Source organism: Eucyclogobius newberryi, unplaced genomic scaffold (genome assembly GCF_026437365.1).
Source record: "Eucyclogobius newberryi isolate DKJ021-1_F unplaced genomic scaffold, fEucNew1.0.hap1 SCAF_16, whole genome shotgun sequence".
NCBI classification, from domain to species: domain Eukaryota; kingdom Metazoa; phylum Chordata; class Actinopteri; order Gobiiformes; family Gobiidae; genus Eucyclogobius; species Eucyclogobius newberryi.
The window spans coordinates 25,853,544-25,876,658 of NW_027315790.1; the positions used below are offsets into that span (position 1 = coordinate 25,853,544).

The 23,115-nt window shown below is 42.5% G+C and overlaps 3 protein-coding genes across 3 annotated transcripts; all 3 read right to left on the minus strand.

The window, feature by feature from the left end:
- Window positions 1–5,946: 5,946 nt before the first annotated feature.
- Window positions 5,947–6,903, minus strand: LOC140361521 (free fatty acid receptor 3-like). The gene has a single exon (XM_072447233.1). It carries the CDS (start codon window positions 6,856–6,858, stop codon window positions 5,947–5,949), a length of 912 nt encoding a protein of 303 aa, XP_072303334.1. The 5' UTR covers window positions 6,859–6,903.
- Window positions 6,904–11,258: 4,355 nt separating this feature from the next.
- LOC140361472 (free fatty acid receptor 3) lies at window positions 11,259–12,295 on the minus strand. Its single transcript, XM_072447181.1, has one exon. It carries the CDS (start codon window positions 12,266–12,268, stop codon window positions 11,273–11,275), a length of 996 nt encoding a protein of 331 aa, XP_072303282.1. The 5' UTR covers window positions 12,269–12,295; the 3' UTR covers window positions 11,259–11,272.
- Window positions 12,296–14,376: 2,081 nt separating this feature from the next.
- Window positions 14,377–22,345, minus strand: tekt2 (tektin 2 (testicular)). Its single transcript, XM_072447183.1, has 10 exons — window positions 22,298–22,345; window positions 21,704–21,863; window positions 20,713–20,838; window positions 19,442–19,647; window positions 18,477–18,620; window positions 17,768–17,882; window positions 16,612–16,719; window positions 16,188–16,331; window positions 15,505–15,584; window positions 14,377–14,612 (listed from the first exon to the last, which is right to left on the minus strand). Exons 2-10 carry the CDS (start codon window positions 21,857–21,859, stop codon window positions 14,405–14,407), a joined length of 1,287 nt encoding a protein of 428 aa, XP_072303284.1. The 5' UTR covers window positions 21,860–21,863; window positions 22,298–22,345; the 3' UTR covers window positions 14,377–14,404.
- Between the last annotated feature and the right edge of the window lie 770 nt (window positions 22,346–23,115).

A 23,115-nucleotide genomic window follows, 5' to 3' on the forward strand; every position in this document is an offset into this window, starting at 1 on the left:
CAAGTGTAAATGATGTATCTGCAGTAATAAAATAAAGTAATAATACATTTTTCTTTTCAAAATTACAATGCATGGCAAATATGTCAAACATCAACGGACACAATTTTGAAGGTCCATAATATCGATATCTCGAGGTGTGTAAAAAAACCTACACTGCCGAGCTCTTCTTATGAGTTTGAAATTGTAGCTTTGTGCAACTCTAGTATAAATGTAATGTTAAAAATTGAGTGAGTGTGACCATTTCAGTGAGGAAAAAGTTCAGAAAAGTTGCCACAAGAGTGAAATGATGGAGCACATTGTCCACCGCTGCTGTAAATCCACCTCAAAGAATCCCTCCGTTCTTGCTCCATGCTTTATTAATCTTTTATAACTGTGTACCCTCTGTGTTGACTCTTCTGTCGCCTGCGCTGCCCCAAACGCACCTTTCCCTCCTGATAAAGTGTGGCACGTTTTAATTGTCTTAACGCTATAACTCCAATAAATCTCCAGTCTGATTAAACGGCGGGAAACCGGATGATGCCGCTACAGTTTCCTCCGTTATTACATTTTATCGCTGTGAAAAGCACACGGAGGAAGTGGTGACGCACCAACTCATCTGATAATTGTGGCTGTGGATCGTTCGTTTCCAGAAGTACAGAGGCTCAGAAAGGTCACACAACACACAGGGGAAAGCGTTAAAGTCAACACAGCAAATTACCATTCTAAATATTTTCACAAACTGTTTATAGACGAGAAATGATTTGAAGCAATGTGCAATTTGTTTCAAAATGGGAATGAAATAAAACTGATACATGCTCGATTTTGCAAAATGACTGAAATTGGTGGAGCGTTCACACATGGTTTGGTTCGATCCAGGTTTAGTTCTGATGTACACTTAGCGCGCGTTCACATTTAAACAAAACCTGCATCCAAATTTGGACTGAACTAAATTAAAAGTGGTCTAGAACAGGACCAAATCCAAGTCAAAGGTCTAGTCCAGGTTTTGTTGCAGATTTAAGAGTTGGATTTTGTTCTAAAACAGCTAAAATGCTCCGTTTTACAAGGTTTCTCATCATCCATCCATCCATCCATCTTCTGCCGCTTTATCCGGGGCCGGGTCGCGGGGGCAGCAGTCTGAGCAGGGACTCCCAGACTTCCTTCTCCCCAGACACTTCCTCTAACTCCTCCGGGGGGATCCCGAGGCGTTCCCAGGCCAGCCGAGAGACATAGTCTCTCCAGCGTGTCCTGGGTCTTCCCCGGGGCCTCTTCCCGGTGGGACATGCCTGAAACACCTCCCGAGGGAGGCGCCCAGGAGGCATCCGAAACAGATTCCCGAGCCACCTCAGCTGGCTCCTCTCGACGTGGAGGAGCAGCGGCTCTACTCCGAGCTCCCCCCGTGTGGCCGAGCTCCTCACCTTATCTCTAAGGGAGCGCCCAGCCACACGGCGGAGGAAACTCATTTCGACCGCCTGTATCCGCGATCTTGTTCTTTCGGTCACTACCCAAAGCTCATGACCATAGGTGAGGGTAGGAACGTAGACCGACCGGTAAATAGAGAGCTTTGCCTTTCGGCTCAGCTCCCTCTTTACCACAACGGTCCGATGCAGCGACTGCATCACTGCAGCCGCTGCACCGATCCGCCTGTCGATCTCACGCTCCATCCTTCCCTCACTCGTGAACAAGACCCCGAGATACTTGAACTCCTCCACTTGGGGCAAGGACACCCCACCCACCTGGAGAGGGCAAGCCACCTTTTTCCGGTCGAGAACCATGGCCTCGGATTTGGAGGTGCTGATTCTCATCCCAGCCGCTTCACACTCAGCTGCAAACCGTCCCAGTGCATGTTGCAGGTCCGGGTTTGATGGAGCCATCAGGACAACATCGTCTGCAAACAGCAGAGATGAGATCCTGTGGTCCCCAAACCGGACACCCTCCGACCCCTGACTGCGCCTAGAAATTCTGTCCATAAAAATTATGAACAGAACCGGTGACAAAGGGCAGCCCTGGCGGAGTCCAACATGCACTGGGAACAGGTCTGACTTACTGCCGGCAATGCGAACACAGCTCCTGCTCCGGTCATACAGGGACCGGACAGCCCTGAGCAAAGGGCCCCGGACCCCGTACTCCCGGAGCACCCCCCAAAGGACACCCCGAGGGACACGGTCGAAAGCCTTCTCCAGATCCACAAAACACATATGGACTGGTTGGGCAAACTCCCATGAACCCTCGAGCACCCGATGGAGGGTATAGAGCTGGTCCAGTGTTCCACGACCGGGACGAAAACCACTCTGCTCCTCCTGAATCCGAGGTTCGACTATCGGTCGGATTCTCCTCTCCAGTACCTTGGAATAGACCTTACCCGGGAGGCTGAGGAGTGTGATCCCTCTGTAGTTGGAACACACCCTCCGGTCCCCCTTCTTGAACAGAGGGACCACCACCCCGGTCTGCCAGTCCAGAGGCACGGTCCCCGAACGCCACGCGATGTTGCAGAGACGTGTCAACCAAGACAGTCCTACAACATCCAGATACTTTAGGTACTCAGGGCGGATCTCATCCACCCCCGGAGCCCTGCCACCGAGGAGTTTGCGAACAACCTCAGTGACTTCAGCTTGGGTGATGGATGAGCCAGCCACCGAGTCCCCGGTCTCCACTTCCTCTTCGGAAGACGTGACTGAGGGATTAAGGAGATCCTCAAAGTATTCCTTCCACCGTCCGACGACATCCCCAGTCGAGGTCAGCAGGCCTCCACCCGCACCGTAAACGGTGTTGGTGAGACACTGCTTCCCCCTCCTGAGGCGCCGGACGGTTTGCCAGAATTTCTTTGGTGCCGACCGATAGTCCTCCTCCATGGCCTCCCCGAACTCCTCCCAGGCCCGGGTTTTTGCCTCTGCGACAGCACGAGCCGCGGCTCGCTTGGCCTGCCGATACCCGTCGATGACCTCCGGAGACCTACAAGCCAGAGTGGCCTGATAGGCCTCCTTCTTCAGTCTGACGGCATCCCTTACTTCCGGTGTCCACCACCGGGTTCGGGGGTTGCCGCCACGACAGGCACCGGAGACCTTGCGACCACAGCTCCGAGCAGCCGCATCAACAATGGAGGCGGAGAACATGGTCCACTCGGACTCAATGTCCCCAACCTCCCCCGGGACATGGGAGAAGCTCTCCCGGAGGTGCGAGTTGAATACCCTACTGACAGAGGGCTCCACTAGACGTTCCCAACAGACCCTCACAATGCGCTTGGGTCTGCCAAGTCTGTCCGGCTTCCTCCTCTGCCAGCGGATCCAACTCACCACCAGGTGGTGATCGGTTGACAACTCTGCCCCTCTCTTCACCCGAGTGTCCAAGACACGCGGCCGGAGGTCTGATGACACGACAACAAAGTCGATCATTGACCTCCGGCCTAGGGTGTCCTGGTGCCATGTGCACTGATGGACACCCTTGTGCTTGAACATGGTGTTCGTTATGGACAATCCGTGGCTAGCACAGAAGTCCAATAACTGAACACCGCTCGGGTTCAGATCGGGGAAGCCGTTCTTCCCGATCACCCCTCTCCAGGTGTCACTGTCATTGCCCACGTGGGCGTTGAAGTCCCCCAGTAGAACAACGGAGTCCCCGGTCGGTGCACTGTCCAGTACCCCTCCCAAGGACTCCAAGAAGGCCGGGTACTCTGCACTGCTGTTCGGCCCGTAGGCCGCCACAACAGTGAGAGACCTGTCCCCCACCCGAAGGCGGAGGGACGCGACCCTCTCGTTCACCGGGGTAAACTCCAACACGTGGCGGCTGAGCTGAGGGGCTATCAGCAAGCCCACACCAGCCCGCCGCCTCTCCCCGCGGGCAACACCAGAGAAGTGGAGCGTCCAGCCCCTCTCGAGGAGATGGGTTCCAGAGCCCAAACTGTGCGTGGAGGTGAGGCCGACTACATCTAGTCGGTATCGCTCAACCTCCCGCACAAGCTCAGACTCTTTCCCCCCCAGCGAGGTGACATTCCATGTCCCCAGAGTTAGTCTCTGTGTCTGGAGATCTGGTCGCCGAGGCCCCTGCCGTCGACTGCCGCCCAGATCTCTCTGCACCGGCCCCTTATGGATCCTCCTGCGGGTGGTGGGCCCACGGGAGGGCGGCCCCACGTCGCTCTTTCGGGCTGTGCCCAGCCGGGCCCCGTGGGGTAAGACCCGGCCACCAGGCGCTCGCCATGGAGCACCCATCCCAGGCCTGGCTCCAGGATGGGGCCCCGGTGACGCCGATCCGGGCGACGTAAACGGCCTTGTTCGTGTCGTCGTCATAAGAGGCTTCTGAACCGATCTTTGTCTGACCCGTCACCTAGGACCTGTTTGCCTTGGGAGACCCTACCAGGGGCATGAAGCCCCCGACAACATAGGTCCCGGGATCATTCGGGCACTCAAACCCCTCCACCACGTTAAGGTGTCGGTTCAAGTCATCAAGTCTTTTCAAAATCAGGTGTTGAATGAACTCTTTTCTCATCAGCAATTCTGATTTTGGACCTCTGAGGCCTCCATAGACATAGTTTAAGACCTGCACATTCCCCACATCAAAACTGGGACTGAACCCAACATTAAACCTGGACGAGATCAGAACTAAACCCAAATCAGGTCTAAAATGAGCTCAATTTAGGACCAAACAAAGTGTAAACGCCCTCGTCTTTCACATTGTACCCACATCAAAACACTCTATATCATTTATAAAACATTGAAAAGCCGTAGAAGACAAAGGCTCTAATAAACATGCCTGCAGTTTACCAATGTCTACAAATAACACACATTTAGCCCTAATTTTAAAGTACTACAATTGCAAACGACAAAGAAAGACGTGTTTGTCTCCGCGTGTGATTGTATTGTAATATGGCATTAAAAGTATCTACCATATGTATTTATAGTGTGTTTATGGATAAAAGATGTATTTTACGTGCATTCACAGTGTGCGGAGTTGAGTTTCTTTATAGAGATAGAGACATTTAATGCCATTCTTTGGAACATTCCAGGTAAAGCGATAACATCTTCACTGACACTAAGAAGCGGCGTCCCGTAAACCAAAAAAGTTACATAATGCGGCTTTAAATAACAACTCACATTACATCCTAGGACTTCTACCTAATGCATTTGAACTTTAATGAGGGTTTAACCTTGAAACAATGGTGTTTCCTCATCATTAGTTTACTCAGTCAGTTGATTCCTGCATGTTTGAGTTTATCCTGTTTTCACCTGCCCCCTATCTCCGCCCACATCTTTGTACTTACGTGATTATTTGACAAATCATGATTCCGACAGATACATGTTTGGTTCTAAAATGTCACGTAGCTTCTATTCGAATATGAAAAAATGTCAATGAAAATCTGCTGCTTTTTTACAGTGAAATGACACTATGAGGAGGCGGGGCTTATCAGTTCTGCAGTTTGAACAGGAAGTCAATGGACCTGTTTCTATTATGAAGCCATTTTAGATCAATAATATGGTTTACAATGAACAAAATCTAAAATTAGGGTCTAGTCATGTTACAGTTTATGTCATATGACTTATTTTGAAGTCCATATGACTTATTTTGGTGGGATAGAACTTGTGGTAAGTATTTATCATAGTTTTACTTCTATTTAGTTGCGTTTTGTGAAGAAATTTGGAAAAATAAGAAAAATAAATAAGTTTAAAATTACAGGAATTAGAGTGGAATCCCTCTGTGACGTCATCAATATGCGACGCGTCTTTGAAAACAGACAATTTTCAGACAGTTTAAACAATCATACAACAAAATAAATCATATCTGTTGTGTAATTTATATGTATTTTTTGGCTCTTGTTTTCAGTATGGTTGCTAGGTAAAATATTTGCCTCTCATGTCGAACCAGGAAGTACAAGTTATACATTTTACAAAAATGATCAAAGTGGGGACAAATAGTCAGAAATCTGAAGTATAATTGAGTCCACTACATTTGAGTGAAATGTGTGGTTTAACCTGTCACTCAGACTGCATTGTTCAAGTCTTTTGCAGGTTTTTGACACCTGATGATGTGTATTTTGGCCATGATGCTTTGAAAGCATTTCTTCAACATGCCTCGCACCGCCGGGGATGAAAAGTAGAAGATGATGGGGTCTAAGCAGGCGTTAAAAGTACTGCACAGGAGCGCGGCCTGTCTCCATTCTTCACTTTCTTTCCGGGCGAACCCGACCACGTGGGAAACGTTGTACGGGCCAAAACAGACAGAAAAAACCAGAAGAGTTCCCAGTGCCAGCCCTATTGCCCTCAAGCGCCTACGTCTGCTAATATTGGGCAAACGTGATAAGATTAAGATGAAATTGATGTAACAAAAGGCGCAAATAAAAAATGGGACGCAAAACAGGACCAGGAACAGCTCTAAACGGACGGGTAGCACAATTTTGAGTTCTTCAGGAGAGAAATCTAAGTAGCAAGAAGCTGGAATGCTGCCATTTTGTATTTTAACAGTCGGCATGATGTAGACGATGCTTAGATTGATCAAAGTTACGAGCCAGAAGATGGCGCTAGCCACAACTGCGTGACGCGGACGACGACACAGCGAGTATCTCAGAGGGTAAGTCACGCCCAAATACCTCTCCACGGCAACAGCGGTTAGCAACAAGGTGCTGTTATAGATCATGGCGTAGAAAATAAAGCCGGTAACGGGACAGAGCCAAAACGGCATAGACCAGGTCATATTGTTCATGGCTTCTTTCATTTTGAAGGGCAGAAAGGTGAGGAAGATGAGGTCTGAGACAGTGAGGTTGAGCAGGAGGACGTCGATGGGCGTGGCTTTGCGGGACACTTTGCGGCAGAAGGTGCAAAGTGCCAGGATGTTCGACGGGACGCCCAGCACAAAGGTAATGATGTAGCCCACGAGTAACAGGCTGTGGAGCATTGTGCAGGAGGAGTGTGAGCTGCGAAGAGACGACACGAGTTAGAAGAGGTTAGACACGGTAGTTTGTTTGACCCGTCGACTAAAGACGTTCAGGAGCGTGGAAACTGAAAGAGGAATAAACTGCACTAAATACAACTGAGGAGGAAGTCATGATTGAACCAGCAAACCCACAAAAAGAACCAAAACATTTAAGATAAGAACCTTTTCAATATTATTATTATATTTCAACATTTTTGAAGATAAGGACTTTTCAAATTGTACTGAAAGATTAAAGTTGCACTATGTAACTTTTCTGATCAGATACTTAGCCTGGTGCGTCACCTGTTCTTCTCCACAGAGACAAAGCTTAATGCCACACTGGATAATTCAGGTCATCCATATCCATGGAGACGAGCAGTAATGCACCTTTAATAAATTAATGAATAAATGTATTTCTTGCATCTTCTCAGTGATTAGAGCATTTCCTCTCCAGCGCTGAATCTTGGATACTGCCACGTTAATGTAAAAGTGGTGCCTTTGGCACAGATTGGCAGCAAAATGTTCCTTAGTCTGCCACAGGGCAGATGTGGCTACAGAGCTGGGTGTGGAGAGAATGAATCAGTGTTGGGAAGAATACTTTGAGAATGCATTTATTTACACAATACATGTTCCAATCGGTCCTTGGTCTGATTCTGTTTCTCTGTTTGTTAAAATGTATTTCTCACTGATAAGAGTTCACACTAGACCTGCGTTTTCTATTTTTCACATTAATACTCCCGGTATGTATTCCTGTATTTTAGTAATGCACTAGTGCAACAGTATTATTGTGAATACTTATTTTTGGTATTTGGTTACTTCCCAACACTAAAAATTACACAGCACTTTGTATAATTCATGTTATGATAAATTGTCCTCTTCACTCCCAGACTGTGTGTCGTATCAATATTTGTTAAAACCACATAAAGATGATAAACTCCTGCAGTACATTTATGAACTGCGCAGTTCATTAATGTGTACGCACTACTTTGAAATGTCAACTTTAATTTAAAGCTACAGACGTTTTCCATTTACAGACTCAATATTTAATGTGAGATCTAAACAGGAAACTACCTGACAAACATTTGTATGGAATGAAAAACAAACTCTGCTTTGTAGTTAATGGACCGCGGCGGCTATAAACATTAGCACTCGCTCAGTGCTCTGGAAACACATGAACTCAAATAAGCTTTTTACCAAATCTGTACAGCTCTCAGAGTACTTTATTTTGTGTGTGTTAAACTCTTATTTGTTATGTTTACCCCAAACTCTTGTTTATTTTTGCATAAAGAAACGGCAAATAATTGAATTCCTGCCCGTTTCGATATTCGTGGTACAATTTAGTGTTTAGAGGGACCACTAAAAGTATATATTTAAGTCAAACATTTACTGATATTGCCTAGTCAAGGTTTATTCATTTATTTGAGTATTAGTTACGGTAGATATTTAATTTAGCATTTTTTTTTGTAAATTCAACTACTTTCAAAGTAGGATTTTATTATGTATATGTATTTATTTTTTATTGATATTCAAGGTTTATTTATTTATAGTTAAAGTAAAAGTAATTTTGAAAATGTATAAAACTTTCGAATTGGTATTTTAGGAAAAAAATAATAATGATCTGGGACAATATAATATAAGACCTATTTGGTATTGTATAGTATGAAAGAGTCTCACCTTTTGTCAGACATCAAGCATCGGGAGTCCGTGTCTGTGACTGCTCCGCTCTGCAGCATCTTTGTTTGGCATCTGAGGGACGCGACTCTACAACGGGACTAAAAATTACGCACCAATAATCCCCCCGGAAATTGAATAAACTTCCTCTTCTTCTTCAAACACCATCTCTGAGCAACCGCTCGTCCTCGAAGTGATAAAAGATCTGAACCAAATGAACCATAGACACAAGGAGAGGGAGGGGGAGAGGTAAAGAGGTTCAATAATCCAGTTCAGTGCCTCCCACAAATTATCAATAAACATACAGCATTGCTACTGGTTTATTTGTTTAGATTATATTACAATTGTAGAGTCCTGTGACTTTATAATTACGATATATCCACTTATCGTTCAATAAATTATAGCCGAGACAATATATTTTGGGGCTCATATTTATTGTGTGCACATTTTCTTACACTTGTAGGGGGATTACGATAAATACACACAAATACACAACTTCTATGACTGATTATAGATACTAACAAAGATGTAAAGTGCTTCAGTTGCCTTTTTACTTTGTGTTTTTACATGCGTTTCCTGATTTGGGACTGGATTTTCTGCCTTTTAAATTATTACTTCAGTGGCAAAAAGTGGTTTCAATATTATCGCGATATTATTATGTAATACATTGCTCTTCAAAATGTACCATGGCACAAAATAAAACTAAATAAGGACTAGGCCGGAACTCGAACAAGAATCTGGAAAATGTTGAGATTATAACAGGAAGCAGGAACCCGTGAATGAAAAATATAACAATGTTGGTGTGAATATGTCATTTCTGAAAGTAAACGCCCTTCATTGCGACGCTTCTATTTGTCTAAAAGCAGAGATAAGAACGTCTGGGAACATAAGATCGTAAAACAACAGCCGTTCAGCGTCTGGAAATGTGACACTGTAATCATCTGTATCTGTGAGTTTACTCTGCTCAAACAGGCTTTCACTCCAGGTCTCCATGGAGCCGTTATTGCTTTGGCTTGAACGTTCCAGAGTGTGGCATTAAGCGTATCTATACTGTATTTATTGGATTGATTTATAAGAGATACAGGTGTTGTATGGCTCAAAAAACATGCATTACTGAAAGCGGAGTCACTTCTCCACAGATCTGGCCTGTAACTGCCTCCATGGAGATAGATAAGTTTAATGCGATACTGTGGCACATTGTAGGTTAAAGCACTAACATCTCAGACAAGCAGATCAAATGTAAACTCTTATTATGAGTGTCTTATGTCATAATAAGGTACTGAAAATGATAGAGAACCTTTAAAGTCTATATGAAGGTTTTCCTGTTTTTCTAATTATGACTTAATGTGGTGGTATAAAACCTGTGGTAGATATTTATCATAGTTTTGCTTCCATTAAGTGGCGGTTTGTGAAGACATTTTGAAAAATAAGAGTTTAAAATGACAGGAAGTAGAGCCAAGTACTAAAACAGAATCCCTCTGTGATGTCATCAATGTGCGACGTGCCATAGAAAACACAGAAATTTTACACTTAACTGATGCACTTTCCTGATAGTTTAAACGATTTTTCAACAAAATAAAGGCATTATATGGTATTATTGTTTGTCAAATCATAACCTAAACATAAACATAATCATAATTTATATGGATTTTGGCTCTTGTTTAGAATATTATTGCTAGGTAACAGTTGTGGAAGTACCTCTACCTATGTCAGATTTGCTGCCCATGTCCAACCAGGAAGTACAATTATAAACTTTATAAAAAATGTGAAACTGGGTACAAATAGGCAAAATGTTTAGTCAAATCTTAAATATAATTGTTTTCATTATGTTGTAGTGAAATGTGCGCCTTTGTTATTTCATATTTGTTCACTAAAAGAGCCAACAGTAATTCATCCCTACATTTTGTGCACTAAAACTTGTCAACAGGGGGCGCAAAGCTGTTTAAATAAGGCTATAAACATGGCTAGCTATTCTATAAACAAGATGTAGTCTGTCGTGACTGATAATCAGATTAGAAAAGAATAGATCAGATTACTAAAGGTGAATGGAAAACAGAACAAATATACCTGCAGTGAAATCCACCCACCTCATGACATCAGCAGGTGGAACAGAATGTTTTGAACTCTTCAGGAGATACACCAAGGAAAAACTCCAAAACTGAACTGCAGAAATTAAATTAAAAAAGAACAAAAAGAAAAACACGACTCACGAGGAAGGAACAACATTTGAACAAAAGGTCAAAAAGTCAGTTTAGCAGAATATGGGACCTTTAATGGGAGCCAGGAGAAACATTTACGCTACGATACACTTTTCTTCATCATGTGCTTGAAATGAATATATAACAGTTATAAGATGTCAAGTATAATCGTTATTCTATTACAGTCTCACTTTAGAGCCATTTGATGACATTAAGAAGCCATAAACAGGCAAAGAAAGACAGTTTGAGCCTCATTTCTAATTATTTTCTATTGAAGTAGCGTTCTTGCCCCCAGGCCCCAAGTCTGTTCATGGGCTTGCAGCGGAAGAAGAATGAAAAGCTTCCAATTTAATGGACTAAAACTGCATCTTGTGCCTGTAAAGTCATGTGTCTTCTCGACTCTTGTCATTGAAAGATCACAACGTGTCCATTGTCTTTGCCACATTCTCATTTGTGTGGAATTATTGTGGCTCTGTGGCTGATTGGATGAACCAGCGTGAATGTACTTTTCCTCAGTTCTGTCCTTCTCACTCGTGGCTCTCTTCGGTCTCTTTGTCTTCTCTTTTGCCCGTTTCCATTTGCTCCTCTGGCAAGTTTGCCGCGTTATTTTCAATCGCACTTTGCCTGGGAATCCTTTCAATCCGACTAAAGTTACTTTGCCTTCCGCAGATCCGTCCCATGAGGCCTCTGGAACCCACCGGCGATAGCATGAGCATAACCGCCGGCTCCAAAAACACATTACACAAGCTAGTTAGCATCGCCAAACTTCTCCACTCGACATTCGCGTCCAAAATGAAACCGACGATGTGCGACGTGTTGTATGGAGCGTAGCATACGACAAAAACTGCAAGCGTGGATAAAGCGATGGTCAACACTCGCTTTTTGCCCAACGGTCGCAGATTTGAGCGCCAAACTAGCACCACACAGTGCAAAGTGCAAAAAGACGTTATAATGAGAGGAAATATGAACAAAGCGATAGCCATTTCAAGTCTGAGCGGCAGCAAAACTTCCAACTGCGTGTCGTTGAACGAGTCGTAGCAAGCGACAATGTCATTTTTAACGGAAATAAAGTTATGGCCGCCTTCTGCTACGAGCCCGATGCTAAGATGGACCCAAACGATGACCCACAAAGCGGCGCTGATGATGCAGGAGATTTTGGCGCGCCGGTACATTTTGTAGACAATCGGAAACGCTATGCTAAGGTAGCGTCCAACGGTGACGGCGGTGATGAAAAGACAGCTCCCGTACACGGACGAGAACAGGAAAAAGTTAAAAATCGGACAGACCAGAGCGGGAAGTCTCCAGTCGTTCGACAACGTTTCGAAAGCCGTGATGGGAAGCCAGGCGACGAGAGCCAGGTTAGCGACGCACAGGTTCAGCGCGTAGACGACGTTGGGCGTGGCGCCGCGTTTACGGGCCTTTCGGACGTAAACGAGAAAGACCAAAATGTTTGAAGGGAGCCCCAGGAGGAAAGTGATGGAGTAGATGACGATCGCCAGGCAGTCTTTGACGAGCTCTGACATGGTTGGACAGTAGTTTAGGCTCAGTTAGGGTCAACGATCCTCTTCAAGCCAAGGAACGGCCATTGATCACGTTGGCGGCAGAATTACGGAATATGTTGTTTTGACAGATCTTGGGAAAAGACTGTTTTAGATGGAGTTCAAACAGATCCAAACAACAACTGGACTCACAATGATAAAGTACAGCGTAGCATGTCTAGAGTCTGATCTTCAAGCAGAAATAATCCATCATTGTCAAAAATCAAGATTCTTGTGGTCTATTTCTTCCAGCAATTTTCATGTATCAGTCCAAAAAAACTACTTTGTATTGTGATTATCCAAAGTTCCAGGGGAAAATTGTCCAAAAATAGCTGCTAACTTTTCTTTGTAAAGTCCTCAAAATAGCCTTGTTATTGTTCCATTGAATCTGATGGCTCATTTGGGAGAGATTGTTGATAAAGTCTCAACAAGTTTGCTTTTAGTCCTCGAAGAATGCTTCTTTCAATCCTGGTGCTCTCTCCACTCTCTAAACAGACTGTAGCATATTAAGCTTGCTTCAAATCCTCTTCTTCTGCCCATTCAACCTGTCCAGGTCTTGTATCTCTTCAATGAATGATGTCATTAAAACAAAAGGAGGCGTTGTCCCAAAGTGGGCATGAGGGGGGCGCGTCCCATGCGACATCAGGACGTGGATAAGGGGCCCGCTGATGCAGAAGGACAGGTCATTTAGCTGGCACCGTAACGCCTAATTACCCCCGTCCCACGGAGAAACAGACAGGTAGCGTGTGGGCGCTTAAGTGAAATGACACAGAATGATTTGGCGAGTCGGTAACGCAGGCTTTCCAACATAGACCATTGACCAAACATGAGAAACAAGGCTGTAAAACTAGACTATAGGGGACAGAGAAAGAGAGGATGGGCTGGAGTTCGCCGTGATTTGTTAGTGGCATTAAGACACTTGTGGCGGCGTAATGGCATCGAATAAAAGCCGGAACAGGTGTGCGGGTTATGGCTTTCAGAAAAAGACCAGAGTCGTTCCAAGAAACGGGAATTGACCGGTTTTAAATGGCAACGCCAATGTTTACCCACGACTCTGTGTTATTGGATTCATTCATTAGCACAAGTGAAAATCAATGGCGATGTTTTATTCAGAAAAGGCAACGCTACTGTTTTGTTTAAGCAAAGAGAAACCGGCCTTGGTGGTTCTGTATTTGTTTTTAATTTGATTTGTTTTACTGTATAATGTGTGTATATTTGGTCAAAACATTGAGTCTATTTTTATTCTATTTTAGTCAACATCTTATTTGAAATGCGTGACCTTATTGTAGCATAGTTTATATTTCTTTATATATTATTCATTGTTTATGTTTCAACTCTCATTAAGCAATTTCCTCGTTTGTGAATTTTGCTCACCGAAAATTGCAATAAAGTTATTCTGATTGTAGTGGTTCAATGGGGAAAACCCAGCCAGATTCAGGGTGGTTCAGGGGTAAATTCTCACTCTACTGAGCCACAAAGCCCTAATGTCTTAAACATTAAAGTGTAGAGGGTCCGAAACCTTCTTTTCTCCATGACATTGTTGTTTTCCCTGGAATGTTCCACAAATTAGCAAAAAAACATAGTAATCTTAATGGATACAAGCAGGTGACGTCAACAAACAGTCCCACGTGGCTAGATATGAAAAATATGATATGGTGAAGTGCAAAAATGGCTTTTATTGCAACACATTTTTGCTCTGCCCAATCCGCAGCCCGACTCAAAGTGCTGGCCATTATCACAAACAGTCTGATCAAACAGTTTCACACGCACAGACCCTGCCATTAAAGTTAATGGTCAGAGAAAGCAATGGACCGGGAGCGAAAACAAAATAAAGGATTGTCGACGCACATTTAAAGACATACAGCGTCTGAGCAGACAAACAAACACAAAAACAAGTCAATGCAACACAAAATACAAACATGACGATCGGCAAATCCAAAATGAGGACCACTTTCTACTTTTAACTCATGGAAATGATGTTATTGACCGTGCAAACAGAATATGTACTAGATATCTATTCATGAAATCATTTGTACTACTCATTACTGTCAAGCTTACAGTATTTTGAATGGGCTTATGTCTAACTCAGTGCATTGTGAGGCCTGTGCGTATGTGTTGTTGCTACTGAGCCAGCATCTGCAGGTGGCTCCTCCCGCTGGAGTTGACGAGCGGGACGAGGGGCACGGGGGCCCGCTCTGCGCTCTGGACGGGGCCGTTGAGGCGGGTCCTGGTGTTGAGGCTGCGCTGCTCCAAGGACAGAGCCTGCTGTTTGAGGGACAGATTCAGCAGCATCCGGCTGTGGTGCAGTTTACACTTCTGCAGCGAGTTTCTGTGAGAGGAAAAGATGATCAGCACAGTCTAAAGCGAGTGATGCATGCCACTCTCCCTCACTCACAACATTCAAATCCCGCCTAAAAACATACCTCTTCACCCAAGCCTATGACCTCCCCTACCCCTAGCCTCCTCTACCCCATTGCCTACTCTTCTACCCCCTGTTACATCCCCATCATTTTCTCTCTACTTCTTCTGTCTTGTTCATTTTATCTGTATATTAATGTGTATTGTACGTGTTGTCCCCCCCTGTCTGTAAATACCCCCCCCCCTTTTTTATTATGTTCAGCGTCTTTGGGTCACTGAAAAGCGCTATATAAATAAAAGTTATTATTATTATTATTATTATTATCAGCACAGTCTAAAGCGAGTGATGCATGTTGGGAATAATGACAAAGATGATCAGCACAGTCTAAAGCGAGTGATGCATGTTTGGAATAATGACAAAGATGATCAGAACAGTCTAAAGCGAGTGATGCATGTTGGGAATAATGACAAAGATGATCAGCACAGTCTAAAGCGAGTGATGCATGTTGGGAATAATGACGAAGATGATCAGCACAGTCTAAAGCGAGTGAAGCTCAAATTGGTCCCGTCTGCTTCACTCTTACAGCTCTGGTTGTTACGGCCTCTTGAGGTCCGGCCACCTCTCCCTCAGAGCGGTCAAGCGCCTCATTAGCATTTGTCTGGTGTATTTTTCTACTGAGGTCTATTGTCGACCGAGGGGACAACTGAGAATGACATCGACTCCTCATTCAGCGGTTGTTTTGTTTCTCTTGTAAGTAACTGTGTCGTCTTCGCAATTCACTTTCAAGATGATCCTGAATATTGATTTGTAGTTTAACGTTTCTATAAAGCAAGACGTGTGCTGTAGAGAAACATGGACTCACTTTGCTTCTGCGAGTTTCTGTTTGAGAGACATGATGGTTGATTCGAGCTGGTGGACTTCATAAACGAGTCCGTGCTGGACCTAAGAAAGAGAAAAGGTACAAAATGTTACGCCAAAATTGAACCAGGTGAGTAACTAAAGACGTGAATAAATGTCTCTGTATTGGTTCAAATAACTTTTATTCAGAAGATTTATCATGAGTTTGAGTCATTTTGCATAGTGCTCCAACAATGTTCGTTTGGTCTTCTTTCTGATACAGTATCTCCACAAACTTTGGTTATTTTTAAAGACAATATCTTGGTGGCGACGCGTCATATACCAGTCACAACACCAGGACATTTCCAAACGTATTAAATACATAAATAGATTGATAAATAAATAGTTTTTTTGGACATTTGCTTGGTTTAGATTTTTCTACATGACCCACGAATATTCTCCTTGTTTCAAAGTACTTCTGAATGGTTTCAATGCATTGCTTGAGTTGGAACCAATCAGAAATGTCACGACACTGGTTAAATAAACACACTTCCAACTTGTAATGACAGCGCGGATCATAATATTGTGAATAGAAGTCGTCTGGAAAGTGGCTTAACGTGGCTTATCGCGTGCATTTGTCCATTTTGCAGAGTGCGAGCTGATAAACACTTTAAAATAACTCGCGTGTTACTTAACGTCGACACAAACCTGGTCTCTGCAGAGGTCCATCCCGGGTCTCTGGGTCCGGTTCTCCAGTCGGGTGTGGGCAAGTTTCAGGGACGCCGTCTTGGCCTGTAAATCTGCATCCAGAGCCTTTATGTCCCCCTCCATGTCGGCCATCTCCTTCTCCATCTGACAGCAGCAAACACGTCGTAGAATCGGTTAAAATGGTTAAACGACTGCTTTAGATTCGATCACAACCTATCAGAGGCCTGTATAACATGACGGAGTAATTAAAGATGCACAAAAATCTAAATAATTCATGGTTTATAAGACTGGAAGACTGGTTTCGAGTTGTTTAGAGAGTTAGTGCAATTTTCCTTGGCCATTGACTCTGATATTAATGATCCAGTGTATTTTTCTGTTGGGTATATATTGTATAATCGATGTAGCAGATACAGATTGTACTCACGTTTCTAATTTGCCACTGGAGCTCGTCCCGGGCCTGGTCCTCCTGATGCGTGCGTTTCCTGAGGGCAAACTCTGTGGCGTGGCGCTGTTTATCCAACTCATTTTGAAGCTTAAAGAAAAGATTAAACGACTTTTGAGTTCCAAATATTCAAACTGTGATGTATTTTCACTCTCTCCGCTCTGGAGAGCAGCTTCAGTGAGAGACTGATCCACCCTCGCTGTGTGAAGGAAAGGTTCCGTAGGTCTTTCCTTCCTGCTGCTGTCAGACTTTATAACAAAAACTGTTAGTACTGAACACTCGCAATACTGACCTAACCTAATACTGATGTGCAATTCTGTCATATGTGCAATTGCTGTTGGAATTCATGTGCAATTACTGTGAAATTCATGTGCAATCTATGTGCTGTCGTGACACATATTCATGTGCAATTACTGTCGTGATCACATGCAATGGTATTTATGTATTTATTTATTTGTCTATGGGAGTTTTTATTTATTTATAGGAGATCTTCTACTGAAAGTGTTTTTCAGACTTCCTATAAGTGATCTGTTCTTCTGTATCTACCTCTGTATCTACCTGCGTTGCACCAATGAAATTTCCCCATGTGGGACAATAAAGGAATATCTTATCTCTTATCTTATCTTATTTTATGTGTAGATACTGCAATAGAAGTTGAAACCTTAATACTACTGTCAGGTGACTTTATAATGATGCAGACATTTCTTAAAATTGAAAAAGTAAACTAAAAAGACAAAGAAAATTGGAAACATGCACATTAATGAATTGCACCATTGACTTAAAAAAAACACTTTGTACAGAGTTGGAAAGAGTAGAAATGTTACAGTTATGTGACAGAGGATTATTGTGTGTTTTTATTTATCACTTACTAGAGAGAAAAAGATTCAGTTGTATCATCTGGACACGTCCTATTATCACACTATTTAAGCTTAAATTCATGTATCAGATGAAGTACCAGAAGGTGTCCCTGATTTTAGCAAAGAAACTATATTCTGAACACCAACAAATGAAAGAGTAACTGCACCGGAACAGTTACTAACCCTTTTTATGTTTATTTCCCCAACGCTGCAAGTACGACACTGGTTTACATAAAGTTATATCTTAAATAGAATAACGTGTGGAGTCATTTTGATTGCACCTGAGCACGTGTGAGCTTCATCTCTTCCCTCATTTGCTGGGACAGGTGCATGGCCTCCTCCGCTAGGGCCACGTTGTACTGACTGAACTGCAGCCACTCCTCGGGTGTGCAAGAACTGACAAAAGAACACACATTACTCCACTCGTCATGTGCGATCTCACCCCATTAGAGTAAATAGTGCGTGACTCATTTGTTTCACCATATTTTGAACCTTTTAAATAGTTTATGCATTTGTTTTCAGGCCCTCGATTTCAACAGTTTAAATTCAACGTGTAAAGATTCAAGATGCAACGATTTAGTCACTTGGATCAATGGATAACGTTGATAATCTATTCATAAATTCAATAAAAACGTACACAGCACTAAATGGGACGTTTCCTTTGGGTTCTGTGCGCCATTATTTCTCTTTGTTGTTTTTTTCTATGGTTTATGTCTTTTCTCCCTGGTCTTGTTCCCTTTTTCTGCGTTTGTTTTATATGTTAATTTGAATAGTAAAAATTTGAAATATTAAAAAAATGAATAAAATAAAGTATACTACAAAATTCCTGCAGCTGGTATTAAAAAAGGAGGAACAATTCAAACGTTTTTCAAGGGTTAAAAAAATTGTAAAAAGAGAAATTCGGTGGCATTTAAAATTCAAAATCTGGTAAAGCAAATGATCTTCGATAGAATTTAATCTTTGTTTGTTTGTTTGTTTGTTTGTTTGTACCCAGAGGGGATCCTGGTGGGGTTGGGCTTGAGCGATATCTGGGGAGAGCGTCGCGTGAGGGACAAACATCCCGTGTCGATGTCCAGGGCGTCCATCTTGTTTTGGAGGTCGGCCGTGAGCTGCTGCCGATTCTCTTGTAAAACACTGGAAACAAAAACAGAGCGGTAAACGCCAAAGCACATCTGTGGTTACCGGGTGAAAAGAACTAATCCAGGAAGTAAACAAGGCTAACACATTTTTATTTAAGCTTCTCTGTTATAAGAAGGCTTGAACTTGATTTGATATTGCCCAATATTGGTTATATGAGCTATTTACCTGCTTGTCTCATGAATTGCTTTGCTTATTCACATCATATCAGTGAAGTACTTAAGTGAAAGTACATATACAAAGGAAAATAAGATCTCAAGTAAAAGTAGCACATCAAATTCTACTTGAGTAAAAGTATTCCAGATTCAGTAGCGACTGAATACTTATTTATCAAGTAATTTGTATTGATGTGCTTTAGTTGTTCAAAACCAACTTAAAAACTTTACGCAGAATGTCATCATGAGTAGAAAGTTGAAGTACAGATATTTAAAATCTTTACTGTATACTATTTTACTCTGTTACGTTCCACCAATGGTTTATAAACATGTACTACTATGTAATAACTACATTACAAGCCATATTTAAGCATGAACAAAGACTTAATAATCAGGAACAAATTATGTATATTACGAAAGATTGAGGCTTAGTTACTACTTAATTAAGGGGTTAGGGTTAAAAGTTATAGGGTATTAATGAAGTATTTACTAATAAGCTACATGTTTTTATTATTATATTATGTCTTTGTTCATGCTTTATGAAAACTATTAAAAGTATATTTATTAGTGCTGTATCGTGACGTAACACGTGGTCATTGGCAGTAAACTAGTGACGAGGTTGACAATGCACGTGGGCTTGATGCAATGCGTTGCTACGGTTACCACAGGTGCTCGAAGGCCTTGTCTATGAGCTGCTGTAGAGTCTGCTGCACCCGCTGGATCAGAGCCACCTCGGCCTTCAGCTCTTGGTCGGCCGGGTCCAGGACGAGCTCGTAGCCGCTCCGTCCCTCACGCAGCGTCAGACACTCTGTCCCGACCTCCAGAGGGACGACCGTGGACGCCAGCGCCTGCTCCAGCTGCTCCTTACACTGACACACAGCAAGAACACTAAAGAACTTACTGGTTTACTGTGTCCACGTTCATCACTCGCTGTAGTCCTGAATGTACATTTGTGTGTGTTTATTTTATGTCATTTGCAAATTTAGATTCTATTAGAAACAATTTTTTTCATTTTAGATTTGGGTTTTCAGAGTTTGAAAAGACATTTTAATCCAAATGTTTAGATGTGGTTTATGAATGACATCTCTGTAATTACTGGGAAACATGTTACTGTCTGAAAATGCACAAAGGGAATTATGGCTGCAACATTAAATCGGAATAATTGTCTCGACGATACAGACTCTGGTCAATAATACGCTTTATTTGTACATATTCATGATCAAGAACCCGTTAGTTACAAAATTTAGACATGTATTTAGTTAAAAACATGTATCTAATCATTTGACTCTAGTCGACTGATCAGAAAAATAATTGCTGACTAGTCGACACCTAAAATAATTGTTAGTCTCACTGCAGTGGCGAAAAGTAGTTATTGTAGTGCACGTAGTTTTAATTTACAGGTTGCATTTCTTAGACAGTAGAGATGATTTAGACCAAAATTAATATTACCAAATATTAATTTTGGTCTAAATCTAAACGTGGGTAAATCCTAGTTTAGTCCAGTTGGCAGAATACTAACTTTGGTCATTTAAAGTTGTACTGTGGACTCCAGGAAGAATAGTTATTGCTGTGGTAATTTGAATAAATAAATCCAGAATAAATAAACTATGATGGCCAAATCGGATTATACGAGGAAGCAATATTATTATGTTTTTGTATTATCCTGTCGACAATATTCAGACAATATAAAATGTGCTAAAACGTGACTGACTGTCAAATTAACCATGAATGTGCAAGAATATAACTTTTTAATCAGATAATGTTTGCAGCCTTTTAAAGTACTTTTTAAACAACGGTCAATATTCTCGATTTTTCTCATTTTGCCTCTCTCCAAAACCATTTTCTCTCAATATTACCCCTTTCGATGTTTCTCCCACTTGTGCCAAGGGCCGATGTTGCATTTGAGGAGTTTATTTGACGACTAGTGAGCTCACCAGAGTCAGAGCGTCCATCTCCTCGTCCACTTTCCTCGCGCAGACGTCCAGGGCGTCTCTCCACTGAGACACGTCCCAGATCCTGTCGCTGAGGCGCTGATTCGTGTCCTCCTCGTCCCAGTTTGTCTACAGAAGATGAGAAGTATGTGATAAGTTATGGAGCTGTAGCTACACATTTAACTGATCTCCGAGGTTCCAGGTGTAAACGCCACTTCAAAAACTTGGAAAAAGGGTCTCAGCACTATGACCCCAATTAAAAGTCTGTTTAAAATCAGCAACATTTTGTCTTTAATTGTCGTCATGTCCAAGCGACGGGTTCAGGCCAAACTGACACATCAGAGTTTCAAGTGTCATTATGTCTTATTATCTAATCTGGCTCAAATGAGAGTGCAAACATTTTTATTTGAGTTTGAACGCTCCCTTTGCACCTGATCAAAGTTTTGGACTGGGATAGAGATGTTCATCAAATCCAAAACACTTGCAATTTTCCTCTTATTCCTCAGTCTAGAGCTGTAGGTCTTTGGTCGCTTCATCAATTAAGTCTACTGTGTCAGTGGAATTTGAAGGATTCAGGGGTGAATTGTGAGTTTGTTCTCCCTTTTTCATGTAAATAACTAGTTAGCACATACTTTTCTGTGTACAAATACTTTTTTTTCTTAAATGAAATACTGTGAGCTTGTGGTTTTGCCGTTGCAGTTTGGGTCAGGCATTTGAACTGATCCAAAAGTAAGGCTTGTCTTTAATCGACCATGAATTTCCTACCACACATTTTGAGATAATCACTTCATCACTTCCTTAACCACAGTTGCCCTGGGGCTAACTGACAGAAACGTGGCTGCCAGTCTGTGCCTCTCCGACCTCCACAAATACTACTTTCTCGTGACGTGTCCTGCCTCGCTTCTCCACAGGTTCTCTCATCTCTGCACCCTTCAGTGGATTCATTGAGAGTGATTGCTGGTGTATTTCCCCAGGCAGGGGCGCAGTCACAGACCTGACACGTGGTCTCGTTGCGCAGCGTCCGTCCCTCCTGTCGGACCTGGTGGGACACATGGCGTTCCTCTTGCGCGGTGCTGGACAACTCCTGGTTGTTACTGGTCCACTCTGGGACACCGTGGCGCAGGGCGGGCTTCAGCGGGAGCGCACACATGTCTCTGCAGAACCAAGACAAGCAAAAAAGATTGAATTAATGTACCGAACATGACGCCTACGACCATTATCCTGGAAATCAACATTTGAAACTAAATATTACGTCTTTAGAAGGTCCCCGAAATGTCACTTATAAACATGAATATCAAATGCACTTGTTATTTAATGTTCCAAAATATCGTTAATATTAACCCTAAGTTCAATGATACAGAACTATGGCTGTTATAGACCGTTATAGACTATAAGACGTAGACTGTTATATACTTTATGTCATTTATTTTGAATTAAAATGGCCTGTTATTAAAGAAAACAAGTTGTGTAGAAGTGACAAGCTCCAAAAATAGACACTGGAGAAGTTAATGACGCATACAAAGAAGAAAAAATCATTATTGAACTGCAATTCAACATAAAGCAACTTTTTTATCCATGTTTTACTCACCGGTTTGTTGCTGGTAGGTTCAGACGGACTGGACTGGTGTCGGTCTCCACTGGCAACGGTCTCCAGGCAACCGACACAACCGACACAGCGTTCAGTTACTCCCACCGCTTAATAATTTACAGCAATGTTAATGTTTTACTTTTTAAAGATTAAGTAACATTTGAGCTGAATTGTGTAGTATATAAATATATATACAAATATATTATTGAAAAAGTAATATGTTTTTTTATTTAGAGTGTGTTCAAACTTGCATCAAAACCTGGACTAAACCTGAAACTAAACCTGGACTAGATCAGGACTAAACCTGAAACTAAACCTGGGTTGGATCAGGACCAAACCTGAAACTAAACCTGGACTACAACAGGACCAAACCAAGTCCACATCTGCACTAAAATGGGTTTTATTTTGAACCACATTACGACCAAATTCACACATTAACAGTGCAATATGTAACTTTTCTGCTTTGCCTGTGATTTTCAACACTATTTTGCATTTAATTCCAGGTGTTTAACGCCATACTGTGGAATATTCTAGCCAAAGCTGTAATATCTCCAGGGAGACCTCCATCAGAAAACATACATACTACACATTTAGTTTTGACAATAACAGGGGCGGTAACTAAATATTATTAATGAATTGTTGACACTTTTGCCTTTTAAAATGTCTAGGTTTGAATCATTACTGTCTTATTCTAAATTATTAAGCTATAAAGTGCTTTTTAACAGTTATGACTTGAGTTAACAGTTTAACAGTTATGACACCTTATCTGCACTGACATGGAGCAAAGGATCATGGTCTATGTAGTTTCCTCTGTTTTG